The 27,245-nt window shown below is 48.6% G+C and overlaps 1 protein-coding gene across 1 annotated transcript; it reads right to left on the minus strand.

Annotated features, from left to right (window-relative positions):
• MIEF1 (mitochondrial elongation factor 1) lies at positions 1 to 27,182 on the minus strand. Its single transcript, XM_029590185.1, has 5 exons — positions 27,050 to 27,182; positions 19,825 to 19,975; positions 18,547 to 18,727; positions 17,391 to 17,644; positions 1 to 7,895 (listed from the first exon to the last, which is right to left on the minus strand). Exons 2-5 carry the CDS (start codon positions 19,966 to 19,968, stop codon positions 7,083 to 7,085), a joined length of 1,392 nt encoding a protein of 463 aa, XP_029446045.1. The 5' UTR covers positions 19,969 to 19,975; positions 27,050 to 27,182; the 3' UTR covers positions 1 to 7,082.
• Between the last annotated feature and the right edge of the window lie 63 nt (positions 27,183 to 27,245).

The following is a 27,245-nucleotide window of genomic DNA, read 5'->3' on the forward strand; positions in this document are numbered from 1 at the left end:
TAACGGAACAAATTCATTTTCATCTCTCCAGATTCTTTGCAGAACAAGACGTCACAGAATGCTAAAGTGAGGACTGCTGAGGCAGTGCATTACATACAATGATTGTTAAGATTCAGTCTCTTTATTTCACAATTCTTTGGCTATTTATGTCCTCTCTCTCAGACCATGCAACCAATCACTTCCCACACATTTGGCTAGTTACTCCATCCCTCCACAGGACAGCTTATTGGGAATACTGTTATTCTGGATTCAGTGCCTTTCATCCAGGACCAAGCCCATTGTGCTCTCCCAGCACAGCATCTCTGCAGGTGGCATGCAGCCACCTCTGGGTTTGTTTGGTTGGCAGCATCTTTCCACATCCCAAGACTCATAGCTTCCGAAAGGGGAGAGGGGGAACATTTCTTTTATCACTGATTATAGCCCGCTAAGCCCCGGCACAAGAAGGCAAGGTGACATTTTCCAAGGTCCAGGAGAGGAATCAAATGGCACCAAGATTTAATCTCCCATCCCAGAGGTCCCCCTGCCCTCACAACTCTGCGCCTCCCACACCTCCCAGAACCATGGATAGGCTGAAACCGGCCATGTCACATGCCGTAGCTGTCATCCGATATCAGGAGTGTCTTTGTGGACTTAAGTCTTATTTACTCACAGAAATAGATTTTTCCAAACTCAACCCTGGCTCTCAGGATTATTTCAAATACAGCAAAAGCAGCAGGGGATAATATAAAATAAATACTTCAAATCTGGGAGGCATGACTGCCTTGTGATAGATTTTTCCCGGATCTGTTTTCACAGAGAACAGAAGCTTTGAGGTAATGCATCTAGTAGCCTCTTAAGGATGTGATCCAGCTTTCTCCCAGCCACTCACAAGCTGTTATACAGGGTTCTGTAGCTAGCCATGCTAGGAGTTCAATTCTTCATAGCAGACACATTACAAAAAAATAAATAAATAAAATTCCCTCACCTAAGATTAAAACAGGGAGGAAAAAATATCAACTGTTACCCAATCTTAAAACTGATAGCTTCTCTTGACATTTTACCATTCATAGCAGATTGTGGCAATCTCTTAACTCGGGGGTAGGGGGGGGGGGGGGGGGGGAGGACTACAAAACCTAGCATAGATGGTACTGGGAAAAAAAAAAGACACATCACACCAATTCTGCTGACCAAAGGCTGGACAGTCTGGCCCTACGCACAGACTAAGCAACATGAAAGGGGCTGCTACCTTTCCCTCAATATGGCTAGTGCCAAGGGACTTGGCAGTACTTACCAAAATAAATAAATTCTCAGCCCACCCAAATAGGTTTTTTGCTCTTCAAAGGGACCTTAAAACCTCCCTCTCCATGTTAACAGCACAGAATGCTAGAGAAAAACAGCCAGTGCCACACTCAAGCCAACCACCTCCAGCTCCAAAACCTACACAAACCCACCAGCTAGTCCACGGGTGAGGTTGTGAAAAGAAAAATTAACTTAAACCAAACAACGTGTGGACCCTTTAAAAGTGTTCCCAGAACCACCTCCTCTATCTGATGGAAACGAATGGGCACAATAGGGACAGTTGTATTTTAAGAATGAAAGATTACTAAGCAGCAGGGGTCTAGATTTATACAAAACGTGAGAGACTTAGAAAAATACATTTCCAGCATAAAGTTATGAATCCACCCTGCATTAAAAAAAAAAAGCCCCAAAAAACAAACATGTGCATCCTCTTTATAAGGATTTGTAGCCATCCTCCCAATTCAGAATCATGTAATAGGGATATGCATGACCCTCATTCTCCCTTTCCCAACGTGGGCAGTTGCTTGCCTGAAATCACCCACACCTATCTTTTGGCTGGAGAAGGTAGTTTTCCGCATGCTCCCCAACTGTCCCAGGGGCCAAGGCTGACTTACCCCCCCCCCCCCCTCCAACCCCCAGCTACTGCTCTGGGGCCACTTCCTAACCCCCACAAAAACCCGTTATTACATGTGATGTAATGTTCAAAAAGGGGGGAGGCGACACTGACGTGTCCTAGATGTGCTTCTGTCGAGAATCAATGACGAGAGTTGAAATTAGCATAAAAGTTACCAAATATTTTAGTACATGTCAATAGATTTGTTTATTCTAGTTTCATGACAGGGGACAGGCCGAGACTTTGCCCTTGCTGCAACAAAGAAGCCAGGGCACCCTGCCCCCAGAATTTTGTCCCATGTCCCATCTAGATGACAAGGTGCAGGAATGCAGAGGGTATCTCGCACCAGGGAGGGGGGGGGGGGGGGGTACAGCTCTGTTGCATCAGCTGGGCAGAGTGTTTCAGTTTTTTTTTTGTCAAAATGCTGTCATAGCTGTCTGTGTGCATCTGGCTGCAGGTGGGAATTCTCACTTGTATGTACGACAGCATTTCTCAGTCTACTTCAAGTACATGAGCCTATTAAGTTATACATGTTTGCACAGATTGCCTTCGTACGTCCATCATGCATGCATGGATGGGGTAGGTGGTGACTGGAAATTGCATGTTTGTTGTGTGTTATTGGTGTGACGAGAGAAGGGACATCTTTCAGTCATTAGATGAGATACTCATACTTATGCTGTACTAAGTCTGAGAAGATTTCTCTTCCCTCGTCATTCAGTACGGTATAACTTTGTTGTATTTTCTGCTCTCATTTTTAATATTTTCTTTTACTCTTCCCAGCTTGGACCTTCTCTTCATGCATCGTGTTCCCTCTCTCTCTAGCTGTGGTGTTCTAAAGTATTTAGGTAGGGTTTAAGTATTTCCTCTCCACTGCAGCCCAATGGCAGACCACGCTAGCAGCCACAGGAGAGACAATAGGAGGAACGCTCTGAGCTCCACCCTCAGCTCCAGCAAAACCCAACAAAAGAGGCAAGGGACTCCTTGCTAACCACCATCCTTTCAGCCAGCAAGGAAGCAGTATTTAAAAAAAAAAAAAAAAAAAAAAGCTACTTTTGGTTGTTTCCACTACTTTTTGTGAAAATAAAGTGTGGGTGCATTTATGTTCTCTTTTTTGTTCTGCAAATAAACACTTTGTGCTGTTTCTATATCTGTTTTGTGTAGAGCTGTAAAAAAATTAAAAAAATGATGCAGATGAGGTATAACTGGAGGTGCTGTATGTCGTGAAAGAGCAGCACAAGTCACATATGTACATGTTAGTGTAAGCCACAAAAAACCCAGAGTGTATGGTGTACTGCTATTGGAAGACAGTCCTGTTTGTCAGTTTTTAATGTCTCTCTAGAACAGGATTTCGCAAACCTGTTCTGGTGATCCCCACACAACTAAGTTTTCTGCACCTACACTGGAGCCCCAGCACAAGCAGATTTCTCATGTGTCTCCATTGGTGCCATCCCAGAAACTGTGCATTACACTAGAGATTTCTACAGTCCTGGGCATCCATAGTACCTTTGATGCATGCTGTGTGTCTGAGAAGATGAACAGTAAAAATATGAACCAATTAAAAAAAAAAAAGTTACAAAGCTATTCATGAGTGCTTTTTTTTTTTTCTAAAATGTATGTTTTTTTTTTATTACTGGGTCAGATCCATAAGTGTTATGGGACAACATTACTTTGGTTTCTAGCTTGAATATGCATATCCCTATCCAGAAAATGTAGTTGCAGTTGGTTGAATGGTTGGGGAGATGATGTGCACACAGACTGACAAAAATACACAAGCAATTTTTTGGGGGGATAAAAGCATTAGAGAGGTTATTGGCCTGTAAAAAATGTGTGGCATGCAAGCATGAGTGACTGAATGTGAAAGAGGATGTAATGCTTGAATGCACCTAACACTGGGCATCTGACTGGCTTCAGAAGTTCTGTACTTGATAAACTTCAACCAGTCACTAAAACAGGCACGAGGAATGTTGTAAACAATATACTGTATATAGTGATGGTATGTAATAGACGGGAAAAAACCCCAAAACTAACAGGTTCCAGGACCTGTTCCCACTTCCCTCTGTGCCCTCACATCCCCTCTCTCCCAAGTGTAAAAAAGTTTTACAAGTGCCAAAATGGCTCCCAGAGAAAGCAAGGGGGATCTGCACAGCCGTGGCACGTTACTGCTGCCTATACCCAAGGGCAAAGGCTCTGCAGGCAAAAGTAAGGCGATTATGGATTTGTCCTACAACTCTCGGTCAGCGTAAAAGGTAGTTAAAGGAGCCTCTCCAGTAGATCTCTTCCTGCACATCAACATCTTTTTTTTTTTTCCAGGTCTATCATATATATCCCACCACTCCCCACATCTCGAGACTAGCTGACATTAAAAAACAAAAATCACTACACATCATTTCTACTATAGTCATCCTCCAGAGGCCAAGTTTATTTTGGGTGAATCATGCCCCAGAAGAATAAAAAAAAAAAAGTACCCTATGAATATAGGTCGAGTTCTGGTGCAATAAAACAAAAGACATGCAGTGAAAACAGATTATCGGGACCTCCTGTTTTGTATAGTAACATTCATTACAGTTGAGGGCTCACTCAGTGGGGAAAGGAACATTCTTCTGCCAAGTTATATACCAAATCCAGCTTAATTTGCCTCTGAGGTGTGTGGCAGTTAATATTCTTGTGGCCCAGATACAAAAATCAAGCCTCGGTGTTTGGAAACGACTGCAGCAGGCAGGGTGAAACTTCACCCTTAACCTAGCGCCCACTTGTGCTTTTCGTCCATGGGGGAATATTGAAAGTATACAAGATTTCAGGAAAAGATGCAAATGCAGGGGTGGGGGAATGCATTGTAATCGCTGCGCAGAGCAGCCGCTATGAGAGGCAGAGGAGAAACCAGCAAAGGCTGGGAGCGGGGCACCCGGAGGGGAAACATTCTGGGCTCTTGGCAAAGGCCATTAAAGAAGAATGTGGAGGGGGGGGGGGGGGAAGTAAGACAGAAACCACCAACGCCTGCCTTCTGAAAAAAATAAAAAAAACACATTAACTCCAACATGCAACACTCATGTCAGCTACAGTCCAGGAGACAAGGCGAAATGATTACAAGTTTGCATAGAGAAATGAACCTTTAAGATTCATCCCATGACCTACTGACCCCCCCCCCCCCCCCCACACACACACACACACTTTAACCTTTACCTAGAAAGTACACAATCGGGGGGAGGGTTTGCTAAAATACAAATAAATTGGGCTTCAGCCACTGCATGATGGATTTTATTTATTTATTTTTTACCCTGGGGTTCCCTCTGCTGAACCACACTCCGCCCCCACAGGCAGCACAGTAACAGTCCCTTTTGCCAGGGGCACAGCTTGCTTTTAGTTTTAACGGAATAGTATTGCTCTCTCTCCTTTTTAATGGCATTGCCCCTTTTGCCGGTTCCACCAAAGAGAAGAAGGTACACACGTAGAATGCAAACCTGGAATCTGTCATCTCCAATAAAGATGCCTGTGTGCCGGCTCTCTTTCCTCCTAACCCCTCGTCACAGCCCCATAAATCTGTTCTTCAAGGTCGGGGGGCTGTGCGGCAACCTGTCAAGCTGCTCTGCTAGTTCCAAATTAAATCTGCAGATGGCTTATTCCCCCCCCCCCCCCCCCCCCAATGACTGCCCAAAGATAATCTGGGACAGTCAGCCCACGCTCTTCCTGCCTGAAATATTCAAGGTGTTTTTAAACAGTGAATTGAGTTGCAAGCAGGGTAAGCACAGGCTCACGCACCTTTGCTACACACCTACCAAGGACATAAAAAAAATAAAAGGGAGGCGGGAGAGGTGTCTAAAGTGACAGGTCACATTTGCTGGATTCTGTGATCCAGTTTTTTTGGGTTTTTTTTTAAATATGTATCTGTACCTGCAGAGCTTCCAAGACCCACCGCAAGCAGCACTGCTTGCCCACCCCCCATGTATCAAGGCACCCCTGAGCAAGCCAAGGGATGAATATTTAACTGTCTCATTTGTTTCAGAAGGATACATATAAATTCCTCCCTCTCCACCAGGATTCTGATGGTATGCGATTCTACGTTCTTTTAACGGGCGAGGAAAGAAAACCGTGTGCAGCACCTGCTTGTAATATTCCAGGTGCACACCTGCTAGCGCTCACCCCGCATCTCTTGGCACTACCTTCCCTCCATTTTCCCTGAGCCTTTGGGGCAGACACACTTGACAAGAGTCTCGCGCATACCATATCACACATGCCGGTATCCAATTATTTCATGCCACGTACGATACTACTCATATCACAAGTCCGAGCTGCACCCCAGAGGAGCCAGAATGTGTGGTAACTCGGGGCACTATCAAACATGGCAGCTCCCGGGGAGGAGGGGGAAAAACATCACAGCAAAGACTAAACAATCACTCACAGTGAGATCAGCAAATTTATACACGGTGTCAGTACTGGTTACACCTACTCTGAAAATAGTGAAGCAGATCTCTGCTCGGGCTGCACTGCTGAGCTTCTCCCTCTGCCACGACAAGCATTTCCCCCCCATAGATTCAAAACGGGAGGAAACCTTTAGCATCTCTGACCCGAAGTGTGTACAGCACCAATGAAATGAACAATGAGGGGACAAAAAAAAATTAAAAAAGTCCATTTATATTCTCTCTCTAGATCTTGCTTCTCTAGCAAATAGAAACAAGCAGAGAGCAGCTGTTGTATAAGCTGCTTATTCAATGGGTTCCAGAGCTGTTGCTGCTGCTATTTGATTAGCCACAAAGACGTTTTGGCATCCTCTGAGAAATATTCACTTTCCCCCCTTAGAATAAAATACTTCACACAACATGCATAGTGGCAGAGTCCGAGTTAGCTAGGAGAGTCTCAGCTAATGCAGACTTAATTATTAACCAATAAACCAAGCAGATAGGATTTGGAAGTCACAGAGTAGCCAAAGGGTGAGCGTGAAGGGCTCTGTGGACACTACAACCCAAGGCAGCAGAGATACAATACCACCAGGAGTTGGCAGACTGAGCCCTATCAATACTGCTAATGCACAGTGCCAGTCAGAGTCCTGAGTCTAGATACTAAAGGGTTAAAAGTGCATAGAAGAGGCACAGAATGCGCGCCAGCCTTTCACTGCAAGCACATCTCTGTTGCCAGTACATAGCATTCCCTCCAGTTACCTATCAGTAGCCATCCGGACAATGGCCAGACTGCTGCATTACGTATCTGTCTTCAGGAGCACCTCAGGCTCAGACAGGGAGCAGTACAGGGTGTACCCCAGCTCATCCACCTCCTCAGAGGTCAGCTCGCAAAACAGATTCACCTTGGGGTTCACTACAGAGGGCAAACTGCCCCGTTCCAGGTAGCCAATCAGCTCTCGGAGGACCTGAAGGAAGCGGTCGGCTAAGGCATCCTGCGACCAGCGCGGCTCCTGATCGCTCACGTGCAGGATCACGTTGGTCAGCTGGGAGGCACTCAGACGGCCCAAGGAAGGGTTGAACCTGCAGATGGCTTTCAGGATCTTCAAGCAGACGCAGCGGCATCCTGCATCCTGCTGGTCCGCTGCCCGCAGTCTTGCCGTTTCAGCAGCACGCAGGCTCAGGCGCCACATGTTCCCATATTCGGTGCGGCGGTGAGGCTTGGCAATCAGCACGCAGTCCTCCATGACCAGGGATGGGAGGAAGTCTATGAAAAGCTTGCGTTCCGCCTCGTACTGGACCTCCAGCACCAGCGTCTCCGAGGACACCACTGGCCGAATGATGTAGTCCAGGAGGCTTCCGATAGCTGGCCAGTTGATGGAACCCGCCACCACCTTCTCAAAGTTCTCTACCACCACCTTGGGTGAGAGGTAGCCTCCCACCATGCAGCGGTCCCAGTAGCTGCTGCCCTTGGGGAAGTATTCTGGGTTCTCACGCCGCACTAGGCAGAAGCCCGGCACGTTCATGATGGTATCTTCGCCAGGGATGCAGGACCAGAGGTTGCGCTCCACCACTAAAGGAACCATGAGCTGGATGTGGTCAGCCGTCACTACCTGCAACCAAAAGGAAAGGAAACAGGGAGATGTTCTTAATATCTAGGATCTGGATTGGAAACATCTCATTCAAATTCTCAATTATTCTAACTGAAATCAGGTAATTATATGCCATGGGAGGTGACACCATCATTAGCAGTTGTGGATGGCAAGTATTCAGGCAGTAGCATGCAATCCCACCTCCTGAAGAACCAAGGAAGGAGACTTTCTCCCTAACATCTGACTGGAATGCTTAGGCAGACAGATGGTTTTGCACGGCTCAGTCTCTCTGCAGCATGTGATACTATTACTTGGTCCAAACAGCTTGATCAGTCTTATTTTTTTGCTCTCTTTATTACAGAAACCTCCATTTCTGCAATAGGATCTGGATAAATACTGGGAACAGAGACCAACATGGTAAAGCAAATCAGTCTTTTAACAAGACAGTGTGTGAGGGAAATCTGTTCTGATGGCACAAAAGAAGTCAAACATGAGCCAGGAAATGCACCAAGAGGAACTGGTGGCTCCCAAACTTGTCCTCGGGGACACCCCATTGACTGGGTTATCGAGATATCCACAATGAATATACCATTGTAAGCTAACAACTCTCACGCAGGAGGCGGGCTACTGCAGAGGACGTGCCCTTGTGAAGGCTTCAGGTTGCCTATTGTTCTACCAGAACTGAAAGACACGACCACTATCAGCTATTGAAGTCCAGGACTTTCCAAAAGTCTGGCTTCAGAAGTGGCAGCACCAATCACAACCACCACCTTCAGGAACTGGACCTGCAACCTAGTGGAGGGAAATCTTCAGAACAGCCCCACCACCACACAGTTTCACTTAGAAAACCGCCCATCAGTAAAAAGGACCTGTGCACATTACAATGCTTGGATGTAAGAGATGTAAAGAGGAGAAGCGGGGTCTGGGCGGTAGATTAAGTATAGGATCCTATGGATTCCTCTATACAGGAGGGTAGAGAACCAAGGAGGAAAAAAAAATGACTTAAACAATATCCTACAGGAGGTCAAGCTTCTATGGCTGGCAGCCAGGATATATCCTTGCAGCCTAGACAGGAATAACTGGGCAAAGTGGATGAGCCAACTGGCCTTTTCTTGCTATCACCTGCTATATTACTATATCCTGAAAATCCAATCAGCTGGCGGTTCCTGAGGACAGGTTTGGGAACAATTGCTTTAATAAATATGCAGTGCAGATGATTCACTGGTGCTAAGGAGGGAGGCTGGAACGTTCCAACTATTCTAATTGTATCAGAGATCAGATCAGACTTCCCGCTACTGAGGAAATTTTTTTTTTTTTTTTTTAAAGAAGGGCAAAACATCTGGCCTCTACTGTCTGCAAAGTCCAAGATGGTGAAATTTATATTTACCAGATAATTTCCTTTCCTTTAGTCCTAGCAGACCAGTCCACATCTGCGGGAATTCTCTTGTTTGCCAGTAGGTGGAGGCAGAGAATTTTTTTCCACATTCTTTATTTTTTGCTTACATCACTCACACTATATATCCTGGGATAGCTGGGAAGTTCCTCAGTAGCCTCTTGCCCTAGCCAATTAGGTTGATGTCTTGCAGTTCTCTCTTTTTTTCTTTTTAAAAACCCCTCCCCCCCTTTTTTTTTCTTTCAGAAGGGTACTTAAGATTGGTCTGCTAGGACTAAAGGATAGGAAATTATCTGGCAAGTATAAATTTCACCTTCCTTTTCATCCTGCAGACCAGTCCACACCTGCGGGATGTACCCGAGCAATTAATTCGAGTAGGCTGAAGCTTTAGACGCCCCCAACACTACTTTGCTAAACTTCAGATCCTATTCTATCTGCAGGTCTAGCCCGTAATGGTTTGTGAATGTACCCCAGGAGGTCTACGTGGCTGCCCTAGAAATATCTGGAGGCTTTTCAGCCCTACTCTCTGCCCACGAGGTTGCTTGAGCTCTAGTAGAGTGGGTGCATAAAGCCCTTGGGGCCTGCTTCCCCTGCGCAATATATTCCGCCACTATCGCTTCCCTAATCCAGCATGCAACTGAGGTCTTAGAAACTGCCTGGCTCCTTCTCTGGCCTCCCAACAAGACAATCTGTCCGACCTCCTAAATTCATTAGTGACCTTTAATGTGGCAGCATCCTCTGGCTATCTGGGGGTGAAGGCTGCCCCTTGCCTGCCCCCCTCAGAGCTGGTACAACAAATCTCATTTGTGTGAAACCCTGACAGCACCTTAAGAAGGATGGGACAAGAGAAATAACCACCTTGTCATTGTGAATCGACAGGTAGGGCTTCCTACAGGACAGCGCCTGGATCTCTGAGACCCTTCAGGCTGAGCACATCGCCACTAGAAAGAATGCCTTTATAGTGAGGTCCTTTAAATGTTGCTCCTGCAAGTAGTTCAAAGGGTGCTTTGGCCAAGGCCCTAAGGACCATATTACAGACCATTGGCTCCCAATTTCCTTCAGAATTCTCTACAAGAATCTCTCAATCAGTCACAAAACCCTACACAACAGGAATATGCACTGGCTAAACGATTCCCTCAGACACCAATCCTCCAACCGACCCATTAGATCAGCATATAGAGGAACTCTACATACTCCCTCTCCTAAGACTACACACCTCAACTCTACAAAAGAACGAGTATTATCGATTGCAGGACCCACTATCTGGAACTCCATGCCCCCCGACCTACGTCTCGAGCAATGCACCCAAAAATAAAAAAAAAAACTAAACTAAAAGATCTGGCTCTTTAAACAGGCATTTCCTGAATAGCGAACCTCTCACTACCACACATCCCTGCAACATGCCCTGGCTCCCTAAAAGCCACATTAAGTTATATTGTCATTGTATTTTCCATTATATTTTGTATTAGTTGACTGTTACTCTCTAACTATCCCAATTTAAATTTCTCTCATTTCAACTTGTTCCTACTATTTTATCCCCCTCGTTCACCCCTCCATGTTCTATGTACTGTGTTAAGTTCCATGTAAACAGATATAATGTACCTACGAATATCGGTATATAAAAAGCTTTTACATTAATTAAGGTCCCACGTGGGTATTCCCTGGCACTTCGGAGCCCTCGAAAGAAACATGCTATGTCAAGCTAGGGAGCTTCCTTGCACTTGGCCCTAAAACAGGCTAATGCTGCCACTTGCACTTAGAGAGAGTTTAGGGCTAAGCCTTTATCTAAGCCATCCTGCAGGAACTGCAAGATTTCCCTTGTTTTTGCTGTTTCTGGGGAGACTTTTCTTCCCTTGCACCACCACTCAAAAACCTTCCAAACCCTACCATACACCAGGAAGGCAGAGTGTCTTCCTAGATCTTAACAAGGTGGTTACTGCTGCCCTTGAATAACCTTTTTTCTCTAACCTGTCCCTCTCAAAAGAGCCAGGCTGTAAGATAACGATCTGACTTTCCCCACCTGACTGGGCTCTGCCTGAGCAGGATCTCGGCTTTCCCTAGCTTTAGAGGTGCATCCTTGCTCAGCCTCACTAGGTCCACATACCACGACCTTCTGAGCCAGTCTAGGGCCACCAGAATGATCCACAGAATGATCCGTGATCTGCTGCTTCTCTCGGTACTCTCGCTATTAAGGGCCATGGCGGAAATACATACAACAGCTTTTCCCACTGGCCACGGCTGGATTAGGGCATCTACTCCTTTTGAACCCTGGCTCCTGGTGCCTGCTGAACAACGTTTCTGCCTTGGCACCCCTTTGTGTTGCCATCCTGGCCTTCCCCACCTCCCTACCACTCTCGAAAATTAATTCTCCATCATCCAGCGCACGCCTGCTGGGGTAGTCTGCCTGTGTGTTGTTCTTCCCTGCTGTTAACCCCGCCAGGTTCTTTTCTGCCCAGCTCATTAGCTGTGCTGCTTCTCTCTCTGTCAACTTTTTGTCCCTCTTTGTCCGTTTATATAGGAAACCGCTGTGATGCTGTTGGAAAGGATTCTTACCGGCTTCGCTCTGATCCTGGGGCTTCAGTATTTGTGCGCCAGCCTTACTGCTCTCAGCTCCAACAGGTTCGCTGAAGCCTCCCTCTCCTTGGCTGTCCACCTACCCTGTACCCCCCAGCCTAACCTGCTGGCATCTGTCGCTAACGTCACCCAGTCCGGCGGAACTAGAGTGACCCCCTGCTAATAAGGTGCTTTCGACTAGCCACCGAGTAAGGTTGGCTCTAGCCTTGAAGATGAGCCTGAGCCTCTCTGCGCGTGTGGGGGGTCCCATCTTGAGAGCAATGCTATCAGTAGTGGGTGCATATCAGCCTTTGCCCATGGGGCTGTCTTCTATGGTCTCTGCCATCAATCCCAACACCTGCATGTAATCTCTTGCTGCCGGTTTCCTGGACCCTGTGAGCTTCCTCACCTAACAACTCAGTTTGTCTGCCCTCTGTTTTGTTAAAAACACCTTTGCCTGCTTGGTGTCGCTGGGCCCCCCAGGTACACTAACCTTTGGGAAGGCTGTAAACTGCTTTTGGCCTTGTTTACTACCCAACCTAACTCCTCGAGGAGCGCCTCACTCTCCTTGTGAAGCTGCTGCTCTCCTCCTCCTCTGACCTGCCTCTGATCCGCCAATCGTCCAGATAGGGGTGCACTGGAATACCTTCCCTTTCTTAATGCTACTACCTCTACCACCATCACACCTTCGTAAAATGTTCTTGGTGCTGTGGCTAGACCAAACGAAGTGCTTTGAACTGATAATGGCTCCCCAGAACTGCAAACCTCAGGTATCTGCAATGCGACTCTCTGATGGGGATACGCAAATACGCTTCTGCTAGGTCCAGCGCAGTCAGAAATTCCCCCCCCGACTGCTCTCAATGTTTCCATTCTGAACCCTCACACCTTCAGGGCTCTGGTTCACCGGGTGAAACTCCCCTTATTTTTTGGGTACTACAAAGTATAAGGAGTAACAACCTGTGCCCCCCCTCTGGGACCGGAACTGGTACTATCACTTCTAGTGCCACCAGTTTGTCTACGGTCAAACTGATTGCCTCGCTTTTCTCCTGCAATCTGCAGGGAGGACTCCAAAAAGAATTCTGAAACTGTGGTAGCCAACTCCAGGGAGCACCCTAGTTGGGTCTCCTCCAGGACCCACCTGCCTCTGGTGACTCGGGCCCACTCCTTGAAAAACAGTATTAGGCAAATGCCCATTGGAGGAGGTTCAGGGTGGGCTCCCCCCCAACAATCACTTAGCCCCTGGGGGCTCTCTCTCTCTCTAACCCAGCCCTGTGCCGCTCAAAAGGACTCTCTCAGCTGGGGCCTAACTCCCTGGGACTCTCACTTGCCTAAACCCTCTAAATTCTTTGATCTTTTGTTTAAAGGGCCTATCCTCCGGGAGTCTCTGCTGTTTTTAATCTACCAGGCTCTTCATTAAGGTGTCTAAGAGTTCCCCCAATGAGGAGACGCCCTTTGAAGGGCAGGACGCTTAACCTCACTTTCAAGGGTGATCCACCGCCCAATGTCTGAGCCCCAAAAACCTCCTTGCTGCCGCCACCACCACTGATGCCATCTGTTTGGCTGAGGTTCTAATGAGATCATACAGTGTGTGTCTGCCAGAAAGGCCACCCCCCTGACTCTATTCTGGCCATCCTATCCCCTGGACCTTCTCCTATCCTTGGCGTTTCTTCCTGGAGCTGCTGGAGCCATTTGACCAATGCCCCCACATACTGGACAGCCCCCACACAGTGCTGCTTGTAAGGACAAACTTGCTGTCTCAAACACTTTTTATCCTGTGCATCTCTTAAGGAGGTGCCCCCTTCTACTGGTATGGTTTGTCTTTTTTTTTTTTTTTTGACACTGGGACGTCTATCTTTGGGACTTTTAGTAACCTGTCTACCTCCCCCTGTTGTAGTGGGTAAGGGAAGGTCATTAAGGATCTTGCTTTCAGGGCTGAATCGGGCAGGAGCCATTCTCCCTCAGTAGTCTCCTCTATACGCAGGGTGGGGCTTTTGCAGGTCTCCTTATACCTCTCAGTATTGGGTCCCCCTTGCACGCTCTTTTCCTCCTCGTTTTCCTTGCCTGACTCCTGCAGGCTTAAGGCTTGCATAACCTTTACTCTGAGGAGGCTCAGTTCTTCCTTCCTAAACAGTCTCACTGCTACATCTCCCCCCTTCACAGGAGCTTCCTCTGGGAGTTTCAAATCCCCTGCATCACTTTCCGAATCACCAGGGAAGGGCGGGGGGTTTGCAGGAGAGTTCCCTCTGTTCTAGGTTTCTTTAAACCTGGAGTGTGTTGGAAGCTCAAGGGGGGGGGGGGGGAACTACTCCCCGAGGGGCCTTCTAATGTAGCCACTTTGGCTTTCATTTCTTTATAACTCACTTTCTTGCCATGTGCCTTGCCTTCTTCCCTGTAGGGCTTCTCTCTAACTCGGGGGCCTGCCTGCACCTCAGCTGCATCCCCCCCATGATGGGCCCTCTGCCCGATCAAGTGGCTCCCTCTGAGCCACGGCAGTGCACCTGCTTGCAACCCACCCCCTCCCCTCCTCGTCTGTTCTCTGGTGTTTCACACCATCACAGCAGGGGCAAAAGGAGCCAGTGATGGAGCCCCCTCCTTGTTCCATACTGTGCACATTTATGGCCCCTCTCGGCCATGCGTCTTGCCGTTGGAAGGGGGGAGAAGCCTGTTTTCCTGCCACTGTGGCTAAAGACACCAAACCGCTACCTATGAGCGTATGCCTCCCCCTCCTGAAACTGCCCCATGCAGACCACGGCTTGCTTAGGACTACTCCAGGGTTTGGGGTTTTTTTCCCCCAAAAATTGAGGAGGGGTTCCCCCCGGAGTCTAACTACCTTGCTCTATTACTATTTCTGTTTTTTTGGGTTAGGTTTGTTTTTTGTTTTTTTTTAATACTTCCTAGCTATCCCAGTATACCTCCCACCTAAGCGGAGGAAGAGAACTACTGGAGGAACCTCCCAGCTATCGCAGGATACATAGTGTGAATGACGTAAGCAAAAAAAAAAAAAAGAACGTGGAAAAAAAAATTCTCTGCCTCCACCTACTGGCAAGCAGGGGAATTCCCACAGGTATGGACTGATCTACAGGATGAAAAGGAAACATTTATTCATTAACAGTAAGATACTGTAAATGTGCTCAACTGAGAGCACTGCTTAATCCGCTGTTGGATGCGCGTTTGACACTCCTTATACAATAAGGGGTTTAGCGTGTCAAAAACGCGCATCCAAACCCCCTCCCCAAACTAGCAGCGTTCATCACATGCAAATGCATGTTGATGAGGCTATTAATCATTCGCCCGGGTTATCGAAAAAAAAAATGTGGCCGATCTGCATATTTTACACTCAGAAATTAAATGCCTGCCCTTGGGCAGGTTTCTGAACAGCCCAAAAAAAGTATACAGAAAAGCAGAAAATACTGCTTTTCTGTACATCCTCCGCTTCTAAAATCGAGCGTCCGTTTTCCCAACCCGCTGACAGCCACCTCTCCTGGGCCAAGGAGGTGCTAGGGGCGTGTAATCGCCCCTAGCGCCTCCTTTTAGTGCGACCCCTCATTTGTATTGTGTATTGCACACCCAGAAGAGGGGGCTGTGCGTGCGTTCTGAGAGCAGGTGCCGAAACGGATGTGCTTTTTTTTTTTTTTAGCACGTCCATACTGTATCAGCCTGTAAGGATGGTAGCACTGTGCTAAGGAACCCCAATGCAGAAAGGGAGGTCGTCATAAGACATACCAGCCTGTACTCACTTAAAACCTCAGAGAACTACTAACCTGCAAAGGGCAGACAGTGCCACCTGAATAACTGTTTCACTTCTTCAGGCTACAACACAAGCAAAGCCAACTACTGCAGGACTCAGGTTTCTGTGTGTGATGCATCGGGGAGTGCCCAACCAAAACCATATCTGCTATAGTAAAAATGATCTTTCATCAGTAATAATGCAGCCTGTTTTCTACAGGAATGCCATTTAGAGTGAAAACAAACACCAGATTTTTAAAAAGGCACTTTTTTGCTGGTGAAGTTTGGAAGGTCTCAATTAGTTCTATGCCGTTCCCTGCATTCTGGGTTGTGCCTCCACACCATCCTCAGTTATTCCTGTTGTTCCTGTGATCTGGAGGTGTTGGATTTATCTTCAGCCTGGCTCTTTCAGTACTCTGTGCTACTATACAGAACATTATCTGATGTTTGTCTGTTGCTCTAAAGTTACCTGAAACCAAATAAGATTTTTTTTTTTTTAAGAGGCATTTTGATCCACTGGCTCACTTACGGGCCGACACAGAATGGTTCTCTTGGCCAAAAGCACTGTTTAGCCCCCGTTTGGCTGCATGTTTTTGATGTGCTATTATTACCCTTATACTGTAAGGGGTAATAATGCGAGTAAAACACGCGGCCAACCCCCCCGAAACTAATAGCGCTCATCACATGCATGTTGATGAGCCTATTAGTTAGTAACCCAAAATACAGAAAGTAAAATGTGCAGCCAAGCCGCACATTTTACTCTCAGAAATTAACGCCTGCCAAAAGCAGGAGTTAATTTCAGACAGCACCGGGCAAGTGCACAGAAAAGCAGAAAAAACTGCTTTTCTGTACACCCTCCTACTTAATATCATAGCGATATTAAGTCGGAGGCCCCAAAAATTAAAAATAAATAAATAAATAAATCTGTCCGCGGGCTGGAAAACGGACGCTCAACTTTGCCGGCATCCGGTTTCCGAACCCGTGGCATCAGTGGGTTCAACAACTGACGCCGGTAAAATTAAGCATCTGTTGTCGGACCCGCTGACAGCCGCCTCTTTCGCTAATAAGGAGGCGCTAGGGACGTGCTAGTGTCCCTAGCGCCTCCTTATTAGCGCGGGCCCTAATTTAAATAAAGAATTGCGCGCCCAGGAGAGGGGCCTGTGTGCGTGTCGGGAGAGCGGGCGCTTGCCTCGGAGCGCTGGCTCCCCCTCGGACCTTATTGAAATTGGCCTGTTAGCTAGGTTATGATGCTGTCCAACTGAACTGAAATAAACCCTCAAAAGAACAAAGAGACACCTTTAAATTTAGTAGTTATTCTCTTTATGGTGGTTTCCACATGTGATCCTGCTGCCTTCTGACCTAAGAGAGCACCCTTGGGGAGCAGCAGAAACTCACAGACAGACTGTGCTGGAGCTTGCAGCAGTGCCAGAGAGGGAATAAGCCTCCTCTTCGCACTCCCCCCCCCCCCCCCGCCCTCATCCAACTTACAAGTTATTTTGTCTGCTTGAGGGCGCATAGCATCAAATTAAAGCAACACCCACTCCAGGGAAGCATTCCGGTTTTGCAAACTGTCTCAGTCAAACTGAGCTGCCTCTTCCGGGCAGTTTAAAGGACTACTGCAGATTTCTTGGAAGTGGTCCCCTTTTAAGTGTTGTTTAACAGTTAAAGGGAGCATCTTCACCCCTTATCACATGTACGACCACAGCTTCAGTCAAGATCCTGACTGTGCGGCACGGGGCCCCCCCCGGAGCATGTGATAACCACTTTCCTGAGACAGAGGAGGCAGGACCTCCGACAGCCGCAGGAGGGACACCCCGTGGGCCGAGGCTGCCCCTGCAGGTTACCTGTAGGTCATCGTAGAGGCTGCCACTCAGGTACATGTCACGCAGGGGCATGTCGGGGAGCTTGCTGTGGAGGAAGGTGCGCAGCTCGGAGCAGATATCCATGGCGGCTTGCTTGGCCTGGCTCTGCTCGCCGGTGGGGATGGTCACGTTCTTGCGATAGTAAGAAAAGAGCTTCTCCTGCATAGAGAGTCGCAGGCGGGCTTTCTTCAGGTCAGCTGTGCTTTTCTTACTAAAGGACTTAGGCTGAAAGCAGTCTGCAATGTGGAGACAAGAAAGGAGGCAGAGGTGAGAAGTTACAGGGATGATCTGGGATGATGTAAAACTAAACAAATGTTTCTTAAAATCTACAATTTCCACCATTTGTTTTGTGAAGCTTTTCACTGATTTTTTTTTTTTTAATGTTGCTAAACCACAGATTTAACGAGCAATTCCCATCCTGAAGGGAGCCAACTCTTCACGTCCTCCTCCCTGGCTCTGTTCCCCTCCTGCAGGCAGCAGGCTCCCCAGCTCTTGCTGCTGCACGTCCTGCAAGTTTCTGGTCCTTTCCTTCAGAGCTGAGATTCAGGTTAGGAGCCCCAAAGCTCCTGGCAGTGCCTGCTAAGAAATGAAAATGCAAATATACATTTTCAAATCTTTGCCCAATTTGGGCTGGGCAGGGTGGCTCAGAGGCACCATGCAATTGATCAGAGTTTGATTCCTGGCTCTGGTCTTTCTTTCCTTGGGCTGGCTGAGGCTGCGGATGGTGTGGAGACAGTAAACACAGTCGGGGGGGGGCAACATCTCATGGTGTTTGGATTTAGGGCCCACTATTCCAGGGCTCTGGAAGGAGCCCCTATGCATGGCTCCTGGCTGAGCACCATTGCTGTGAAGACTGGGCTGAATTCAGAGGCGGAATGAAAGCTCACGGCACTGTATTTTACCTAACAGTTAAAAAAAAAAAATAGGGTCATGACAGGACAAAAAAAATAGATGAGAAATCTGAGAGCGAATGCAGAAATAGGAATATAACCCTCAAGTTCTTCCGATTCCCTAAGCCCTGTGCTCTCCTGACTGAGCTACAGCCCCTGCCTCAAACAGCATGTCAGAAACCTGGGCACCTTCAGGTGCAGAATTCCAGAGCTGCTGGACATTTGCAGGTCCAGGCCTTTCCTCTAACCTGGCTCGAATACAGACGACTCCGTGGGCAGGCTCTGGAGTGAGCGGCTGATGTTGCTTTTCATGTCCTTGCTCAGCATGCCCGACGACGACCCCAGCCAGGAAGGCTCCTCCCAACTCCTCTTGCCAGCTTGGCTCATCCTGGAAGGGCTGGCGGGGGCGCTGAGCGCTCGATCGTACATCTGCAACCAGGGCAGGGAAAGCCATGAGACACCAGCTGCAATTACCAGGCCGCTCTGCAGCTGCTTTGAGAGACTTATGACATTGCTCCCCAGCTTAACTTCTAAGCCCCTGCTCCCCCATCATTGGTAGCCTCTGTCATTCTCTCCCTTTACTACCACCTTAAACAACAGTACTGCCCTGCATCTGGCACCTCCAGACTTTCATCAGAAACATGATATGTAAGCATTCAGGGACTCAGACAGCTGCTCAGAGCCTCAGGATTTCAAGGGAAGAAACTTGCTGGGCTGAGCCTGAGGCACTGCAAGCTGCAAGTCAACTCTTCTCATTCCTAATTTTCTTAATTTACTTCTGCAAACAGAATTAATTCCCATGTGAATTTACCTTTCCTTCTGGCAACTTTTTTTTTTTTTGCTTTATTAAAGCAATGGTTTTTCTTATTGTTAACTAAGTTTATAAGTCTCAATATCATGTCCTTCCCCCTTCCCCCCCCAGGGTCACAGCCCTATTAAGTAGAACTGGAGGAAGGCAACACTTTCTCCGTGTGTGGCCTTCAAAGAGCTCCTTCCACACTGTTCTCCCACCACTCCCTATCCCTTCAAGTCTGTTCACCCTCTCAGCACTTCCCTGCCCATGCTGGGTCCTCACCTAACATCCCATTTCTTCCACAAAAAGTTCATTCCCCGCAATGCCCTCCCTTTTTGCTGCTCTCTCACCACTTGTCTCGGATTGAGAGAACTGGCACAAGAAAATTTTTTTTTGGGGGGGGGGGGTCATCAACGCCCCCCCCTCACTCACAGTTTTTCCCTGCCTCCCTGTTATTTAATACTGTCCTGGCTTCATCAATGCGCACACTATGTCATGTATTCGTTCTTTAGTTTAGTTTAATTTCTTGATTAACTGCAACTTATTACTCTCATAAATCTGAGCGATGTACAATAAAAGACTTAAAACTTAAAGTCATTCTAACCAAAATAAAAGCAGCAAATTAACTGCCAACAGAGCATTTTTATTTTTAAACTCTATGCTATATAATATCTTGCTCCCTTCCACACGCCTCGTGCAGACACACTGGGCATTCTGGAATTGCTCCCCTTACCCGTTTGACTGCCAGCGTCGCGATGCCCAACATGGCAGCTCCTCCCACTCCCAGTACCAGACGAGCATTGGACAGCATAAAATCGATGGCCGTGCCAATGCCGTTGTCCTCTTTCTTCCCCTTCCGCTCGCCTGCACCCGCCATCTCGGACCTGCAAAACAAAAGCTAATCATAAACAGCTTGGAACCCTCCCTCCACCCGCAGGGGGCGGGGGGCCCCCCCCCTTGTAAACAAGGAGCAGAGATTTCCATCTAACGGGGTTCCCATGCTGTGAAAACCCAGGCCGTTAAAAATTGCCTCCTCAGATGTGTCACTGCTTCCTTACTATACTGGCAGCAGGCAGCTCCCTTCCCTTCTGTTTTGTGCCAAACCATATCTCCAGCATATGCCTAAATCAACAGAGAGACAGCTTGGCTATTCAGAGTTATTCACGGTGAATAGTAAACACATTTAATCTAAGAACCTGGCTCATGTGTGTTTTAGTTATCCTGTTTATGGCCTCTGAGGGCCAGAATGGAAAGCCTCTGCTCCTAAGCCTGGCCTGAGAGAAGAGCAGATGCAGGGTTCTCCTGAGTAGCACAGAACATGCTGCAATAAAGAGCTGGGGGTCAGGGAGGGTGCACCCTTTGCTCTGGTTTTTGGTGTTACACCTCCATTTCCAAAGCCTCACAAGGTCCTGCGAGAAGAGACACAAAGGCTGTGTCCTCAGATTACGTGACTTCACACATAAAATGCAGAGATGTGTACAAAATTATATGAGGCCAAATCAGAGCCTCAAACTGGGAGAAGGGAAAAACCATCAGTATACAACTCAATCTTTAAATGTACCAGCAGGGATCAGAAGTCTGTATGTAGTAAGAATATATCTCCTTCAGTAGCTCCCATCCAGTGCCTTGGCAGAGACCAGAATGGAGAAATTATTTACCTGATAATTTCGTTTTCCTTAGTGTAGACCAGGGGTGGGCAACTCCGGTCCTCGAGGGCCACAAACCAGTCTGGTTTTCAGGATATCTCTAATGAATATGCATGAGAGAGATTTGCATGGACTCTGCCTCAGTTGTATGCAAATCTATGTCATGCATATTCATTAGGATATCCTAAAACCTCGACAGGTTTGTGGCCCTCGAGGACTGGAATTGCCCAACCCTGGTGTAGACAGATGGACTCAGGACCAGTGGATTATGTGCTCTTCTGCTAGCAGATGGGAGACAGAGTCAGATTTCAAAGCTGATGTCACTCTAGATATACCCCTGCAGTAACCTCAGCTCTTCAGTATTCTCTTCGAAAAGCCATAGTGGATCTATCTTTGCTTAATTAACTTGAATAAACTGGTTCAGCTGATTTCCAAAACTGAAGACCACCAGTGCACTCAACCAATTAACGCCGATACCAGACAAACTGTGGATGTTGAACTAGGGGTACGCCGTGGCTTACCCGTATTTTGCTTAGACTCGAGGTTCACTATCTGAGGTTCTCATTTTCTGGGGAAGCCGTGGGCGGGATGCTGAGTCTGTCTACACTAAGGAAAACGAAAGTATCAAGTAAGTAATTTCTCCAATTCCTAGCGTGTAGCCAGATGGACTCAGGACCAGTGGGATGTACAATAGCTACTCCCGGACAGGGCGGAAGGCTGTCTGTAGCCCACTTAATACTGCCCTTGCAAAGGCTGCATCTTCTTGGGCCTGAACATCCAGGCAGTAGAACCTGGATAAGGTGTATTTTGAGGACCACGTTGCCGCCCTGACAGATCTTAGCAGGCGACAGCAGCTTGGTTTCTGCTCAAGAAACTGCCTGTGCCCTCGTAGAATGAGCCTTAACCTGTAGTGGTAAAGGCTTTCCTGCCTTTATGAAGGCTACCTTGATTACTTCTTTGATCCAGCGTGCTATGGTTGCCCGCAAGGCAGCTTCTCCTTGCTTCTTCCCGCTGTGAAGAACGAACAAGCGATCTGTTTTGCGCACCGGTTCCTATCTTTCCAGGTATCGCACCAGTAGACTACAGACATTTACATGGCGAAGAAGGCACGAGTCTTCCAAGCCCTTATGTTCATCCGGAGATGGCAGGGAGATGGCCTGGTTCAAATGAAAATTGGAGACCACTTTTGGTAGGAAGGAGGGGACGGTGCGCAGTTGTATGGTTGCAGGGGTGAACCTAAGGAACGGTTCCCGACAGGATAGTGCCTGTAGTTCGGAGATGCGACGAGCTGAACATATTGCCACCAGGAATACTGTCTTCAACGTTAAGAGGCGTAGTGACAGACCGCGCGTTGGTCTGAAGGAGGCCCTGCTAGGAAGTCTAATACTAAATTGAGATTCCATAGAGGCTCCGGCCACTTTAGGGGTGGCCGGAGTTATTTAACCCCTTTCAGGAAGCGGGACAAATCCGGATGAGTTGATAGATGGATACCGCCTACTTCAGCTCTGAAGCAGGACAGTGCAGCTACTTGGACCTTGAGGGAGTTGAGTGTTAACTCCTTCATACCGTCCTGTAGGAACTCCAGAATCATGGGGATCTTGACTGTCCGTGGGAGTATCCCGCGGTCCTTGCACCAGGCTTCAAATACTCTCCAGATCCGTATATACAACAGGAATGTGGCAAACTGTGTCAATCAAGGCCCTTGAGTAACCGCGCTTCTTCAGGAGAGTCCTCTCAAGGGTCGGACCATAAGAGAGAATTCGAGACGGCTCTTCACGAAGAATCAGGCCCTGCCTGAGAAGGTCCCTGTGTGGAGGTGGGCACAGAGGGTTCCCTGCAAGGAGTCTTTGCATGTCTGCGTACCATGGTCGTCTTGCCAATCCGGGGCCACTAGTAGAACTAGTCCCCTGTGATGTTCTATCTTGCGGATGACCTTGCCCAGTAGCGGCCATATGGGGGGGGGGGGGGGGGAAGAGGCATACAGTAAGTCTTCCTCTGGCCAAGTCTGGACGAGAACGTCGATCCCTTGGGAGTGTGGCTCTCGTCTGTGGCCGAAAAGCCTGGGGACTTGGGCACTGAGATGGGTGGCCAGTGGATCCATGGCGGGGAGGCCCCAGCGATTTACTATCAGTTGGAAGGCTGTGGTTGACAGCTTACATTCCCCCGGGTCCAGGCTCTCTCTGCTGAAATGTTGTCTTTTCCTGCGATGTGGGAGGCCAAGATCCCTTGTAGGTTTACCTCCACCCATGCCATGAGAGGGTCTATCTCCAGAGACACCTGCTGGCTCCTAGTTCTTCCCTGGTGGTTGATGTAAGCCACTGTCATAGCATTGTCCAACATTACTCGAATCGCCATGCCTCTAAGTCTGTGGCTGAAATGCAGGCACGCTAGTCTGACTGCTCGAGCCGCCAGGTGGTTTATGTTCCATTCCGCCTCTTCCTTGTTTCAATGTCCCTGGGCCGTCAGCTCCTGACAATGGGCTCACCACCTTCGCATGCTCGTATCCGTGGTGGGCAAGATCCAGTTCGGTGGGGATAGACTTACTCTGCTTAGGTGGTCTTCTTGTAGCCACCACCGGAGCTGAGAATGTACCTCTGCTGGTAGCTGGAGGCGAATTGAGTAGGTCTGGGACAGTGGGTTCCGTCGTGACAGTAAGGAACGCTGGAGCTCCTTACTGTCACGATGGGCCCTTGCCCACAGGACGACCTCCAGGGTTGATGCCATGAGGCAGAGGACTTGTAGATAGTCCCATACCTTGGGGCATGTATTGGTCATCAACTGTCATAATTGTTCCATCAGTTTCCTTCTCCTCGGGGGAGGGAGGAAGACTTTATTCTGTTTGGTGTCGAAACGGGCCCCCAGGTACTCTAGAGATTGAGAGGGCTGCAGACTGCTCTTGCCCGTGTTCATGACCCAACTGAGTTCCTGCAGTAGGCTCTTGACCCTGCTGGTCACCTGCCGGCTCTCTTCCAAGGACTTTGCCCTGATCAGCCCGTTGTCCAGGTAAGGGTACACCAAGATCCCTTCTTTCCTCAGTGTTGCCGCCACGACCACCATCATTTTGGAGAATGTTCTGGGGACGGTTGCTAGGGCGAAAGGTAGAGCTCAGAACTGGTAATGGTGACCCCTTAATCGCAAAGCGTAGAAAACGCTGGTGATCCTGATGGACTGGAATGTGAAGGTAGGCTTTGGAGAGGTCCAGCGAGGTTAGAAACACTCCTGGTTGTACTGCCATTATGACGGATTGAAGAGTCTCCATGCGGAAGTGTAGTATCCGCAGATGATGGTTGACGAGATCCAAGATAGGCCAGAATGATCCTTCCTTCTTGGAAACTATAAAATAGATGGTTCCCACGCCCCTGTATTTTGTTGGGGCATGGGAACCGGAGTTAATGCCTTCAGTCTTGTCAGAGTGGCTTCCACTGCCAGTCTCTTAGTGTGGGAGTGGCAGGGTAACATCATAAATTTGTCTCGAGGGATGCTGCAGAACTCCAGAGAGAAACCTTCTCGAATGATGTTTAGTACCCATTTGTCAGACATGATCTCGACCCATCTTTGGTAGAAGAGGGCAAGTCAACCCGCTATCTCCTCTTCCTGTGGATGGGTCGGCCCATTCTCATTGTGAAGCATGGCTGGAGCCTGACCCCAGGCCTGCTCCTTTCTTGGTCTGTCGTTTCCAAAAGGGCTGGGATCTTCCGGAGGGACGAGGTGCCTGGAACTGCAAGTTCCTGTAGGGTCTAAAGCATTGCGAACCTCTGCCCTTGGTTCTTCTGGGGGAGGGAAGCCGAGATCTTTTACTCCTATCTTCCAGTAGCCAAGGCACTGGGGATTCGCCCCATTTTCTGGCTAACTTCTCCAATTCGCTTCCGAACAAGAGAGAGACCTTTAAAGGGCATTCTGTGAGATCTGCTTTAGATGTCGTGTCAGCAGACCAATTCCGTAGCCATAGTTGTCTTCTTGCTGCCACTACCGAGGCTACGCCTCTCGCTAAGGTACGCACCAGGTCTGAGCTTGCGTCCATCAGGAAGGCTGCTGCAGGTTCCATCATCTCACTGGTATACATTCCGGAGTTATTTGCCTCTCTTGAGAGGAACAAGCAGAAACGTGCCAACAGTGCACAGCAGGAAGCAATCTGCAGTGTTATTGATGCTGCGAAGGCTTGCTTAAGGATAGATTCCAATCGTCTATCCTGAGTATCCTTCAATGCAGCCCCTCCCTCAATGGGAATAGTCGTTCGCTTTGAGTCTGCACAGACCATAGCGTCCACTTTCGGGAAACGCAGGCGTTTCTTGGTCGCTGGTTCTAGAGGGTATAGGGCTTCCAGGACCTGACCCCCCTTTGAAGCTGGCCTCCGGCGCATCCCACTCCAGGTCAATCAGTTCCTGGATGGCTTCCATCATTGGAAAGTAGAATGAGGCTTTACGAAGGGACACCAGGATGGGGTTCTTCTTTGGTTCCACCATAGGATCTGTGCCTGGGATACCCAGCGTCTTCAGAGTCTAGGAAACAAGGGTTGGTAATTCATCCTTGTGGAAGAAGGGAAGCATGGTTTGGTATGGCTCCATTCCTGGAGGGATTTCTACCTTCTTCCAGGGAGTCACCATCATCGTCTGAGATGTCTGGATCCCTGTCAGGGAAGCTCTTGGTTAGGCGAGGCATGTCTAGAGGCATCCTAGTAGGGCCGGGAGGATCTTGTGCTTCCGGCAGGGGGTGAGCCTGGGGCGCTGCCGGGGCCGATTGTGCCTGGACAAAGGCTTGCAGCCCTTGGAAAAATTCTAACCAGGAGAAGGTCCCTGGGTCCATGTTAATCCCAGGGGGGAAATCGGATTAGGGGCCCCAGAGGTGCCCTCTTGTGCAGAAGCCATCTCTGAGATGCATAGATCCAGGGAGCTTTCGTCGGTAGTAGTAGTTCTGGACCCATCCCCTGACAGTAAGGGACCAGGCTTTGGTTCCCCATGGGCTTCTTCCCAATGCTGACACAGGCAGGACTCCAGTTCAGGCTGCATGGCTCTTATGTGGCAGGCTGTGCAAAGAGAGTGCCTTCTGGCCTTCTTGGACGCCAGTGCCATTGTCCCTATGTGTATGCGTGCGTGTAGATGTAAGCGCGGCTGTGCGTGTAGTTATGCGCACGGATGCGCTCAGTTGTGCGCGCCGCTGTGTATGTGTCTGTATTGGATGCGCGCAAGTTAGGCGCATCGGCCGCCTGGCCTGCCCTACACGTACCGCCAGTCGAGAAGGGAAGATAGCGCCGACAACCCCCACGTGTAAGATGGCGCCCCCCCCCCCCCCGAGGGTCTCCAAGTGTGTGGACCCTTGCACCGGATCGGGGCCTAGCCCAACCAAGGCTGCTCAATCCGATTGGTGCTCCCTTTTTAACCTCGCCGGAAAAAGGAATCGGTACGGCAATCCGAGCTTTGGAGACCAGAGACCTGAATTTAAAGATTTCTGCTTACCTGGTCTCGGCGCTTACCGATTGTGTGCCAGACGGTCTCCAGCTGCGGGGAGAGAGAGAATTATCTTCACTGCGGTGCTCAGTTCTGCACCCGCTGCCTTTCAGCCACACCGGAGGCTATGTCCACGCTGGGAACCGGCTACCGGACCGAGGCACGCCTCCGAGGAATATCTGAGATCACCTCAGGAATTCTCGACTGGGGGAGGGACCCTTAGGTATCACCGCAGGAGAGCGGGGCTCGATCTTCTTTAAGGTAAATTTTGTTTCTTCTTTGCTGTAATTCTTAACACTATTCTAGTGTGTGGGATAGTGTCCGCATCTGCTAGGAGACGGAGAGATACTGAAGAGCTGAGGTTACTGCAGCTTTGAAATCTGACTCCGTCTCCCATCTGCTAACAGAAGAGAACATAACCCACTGGTCCTGAGTCCATCTGGCTACATGCTAGGAAAAAAATTCCGCAACCATCTAGATATTAGTGGCCTCCACAGCACCTTTGTACTCCAAATCCTCCACCTATGGTCAGCAAATGTTAGTAGCAACAACAGCGCTGCATGCTATCTCCTCCCTCCCTGATGTGCCTCTCTTCTATAAAAGTCAGCCTAAAAAACAGGATCCTGAGCTAGGTCCTTCATGTGGCAACACTCCATAACCAGCACCAAACCCTTTCCTGCCACTGTTTCGAATATCACAGCTAAGAGAGGTAGCTTGAGTTTCTCTTGGCAAGTACATTCTTGGCCAAGATCTTTCGCACATTAAGAGGTTTCACCTTGAGCACTGTGCAACTTAGAACGAAGCCCATCCCTGCACCACAAAGTGCACTGGAAGGGCATCAGAAGACAGCATATTCACATCCACGTACCTGGAACGTTACCACCGCCACGAAGCATACAATTCCTAAATAATTAGGGTAGGCGGGTGGTCAGGACGCAAAGCTCAGTGCTCTCTTCTCTGGTCTCTGCAGCCTGAAGGAGGTGGGCTTGTGCTCCTGCACTAGATAAGCCCCCCCAGTTTAGTTCTGAGGAAGAACTGTCCCTTCTCCAGCTGCCTCTCTTTGT

This window comes from Rhinatrema bivittatum, chromosome 2 (assembly GCF_901001135.1).
Source record: "Rhinatrema bivittatum chromosome 2, aRhiBiv1.1, whole genome shotgun sequence".
Classification (NCBI taxonomy): Eukaryota; Metazoa; Chordata; class Amphibia; order Gymnophiona; family Rhinatrematidae; genus Rhinatrema; species Rhinatrema bivittatum.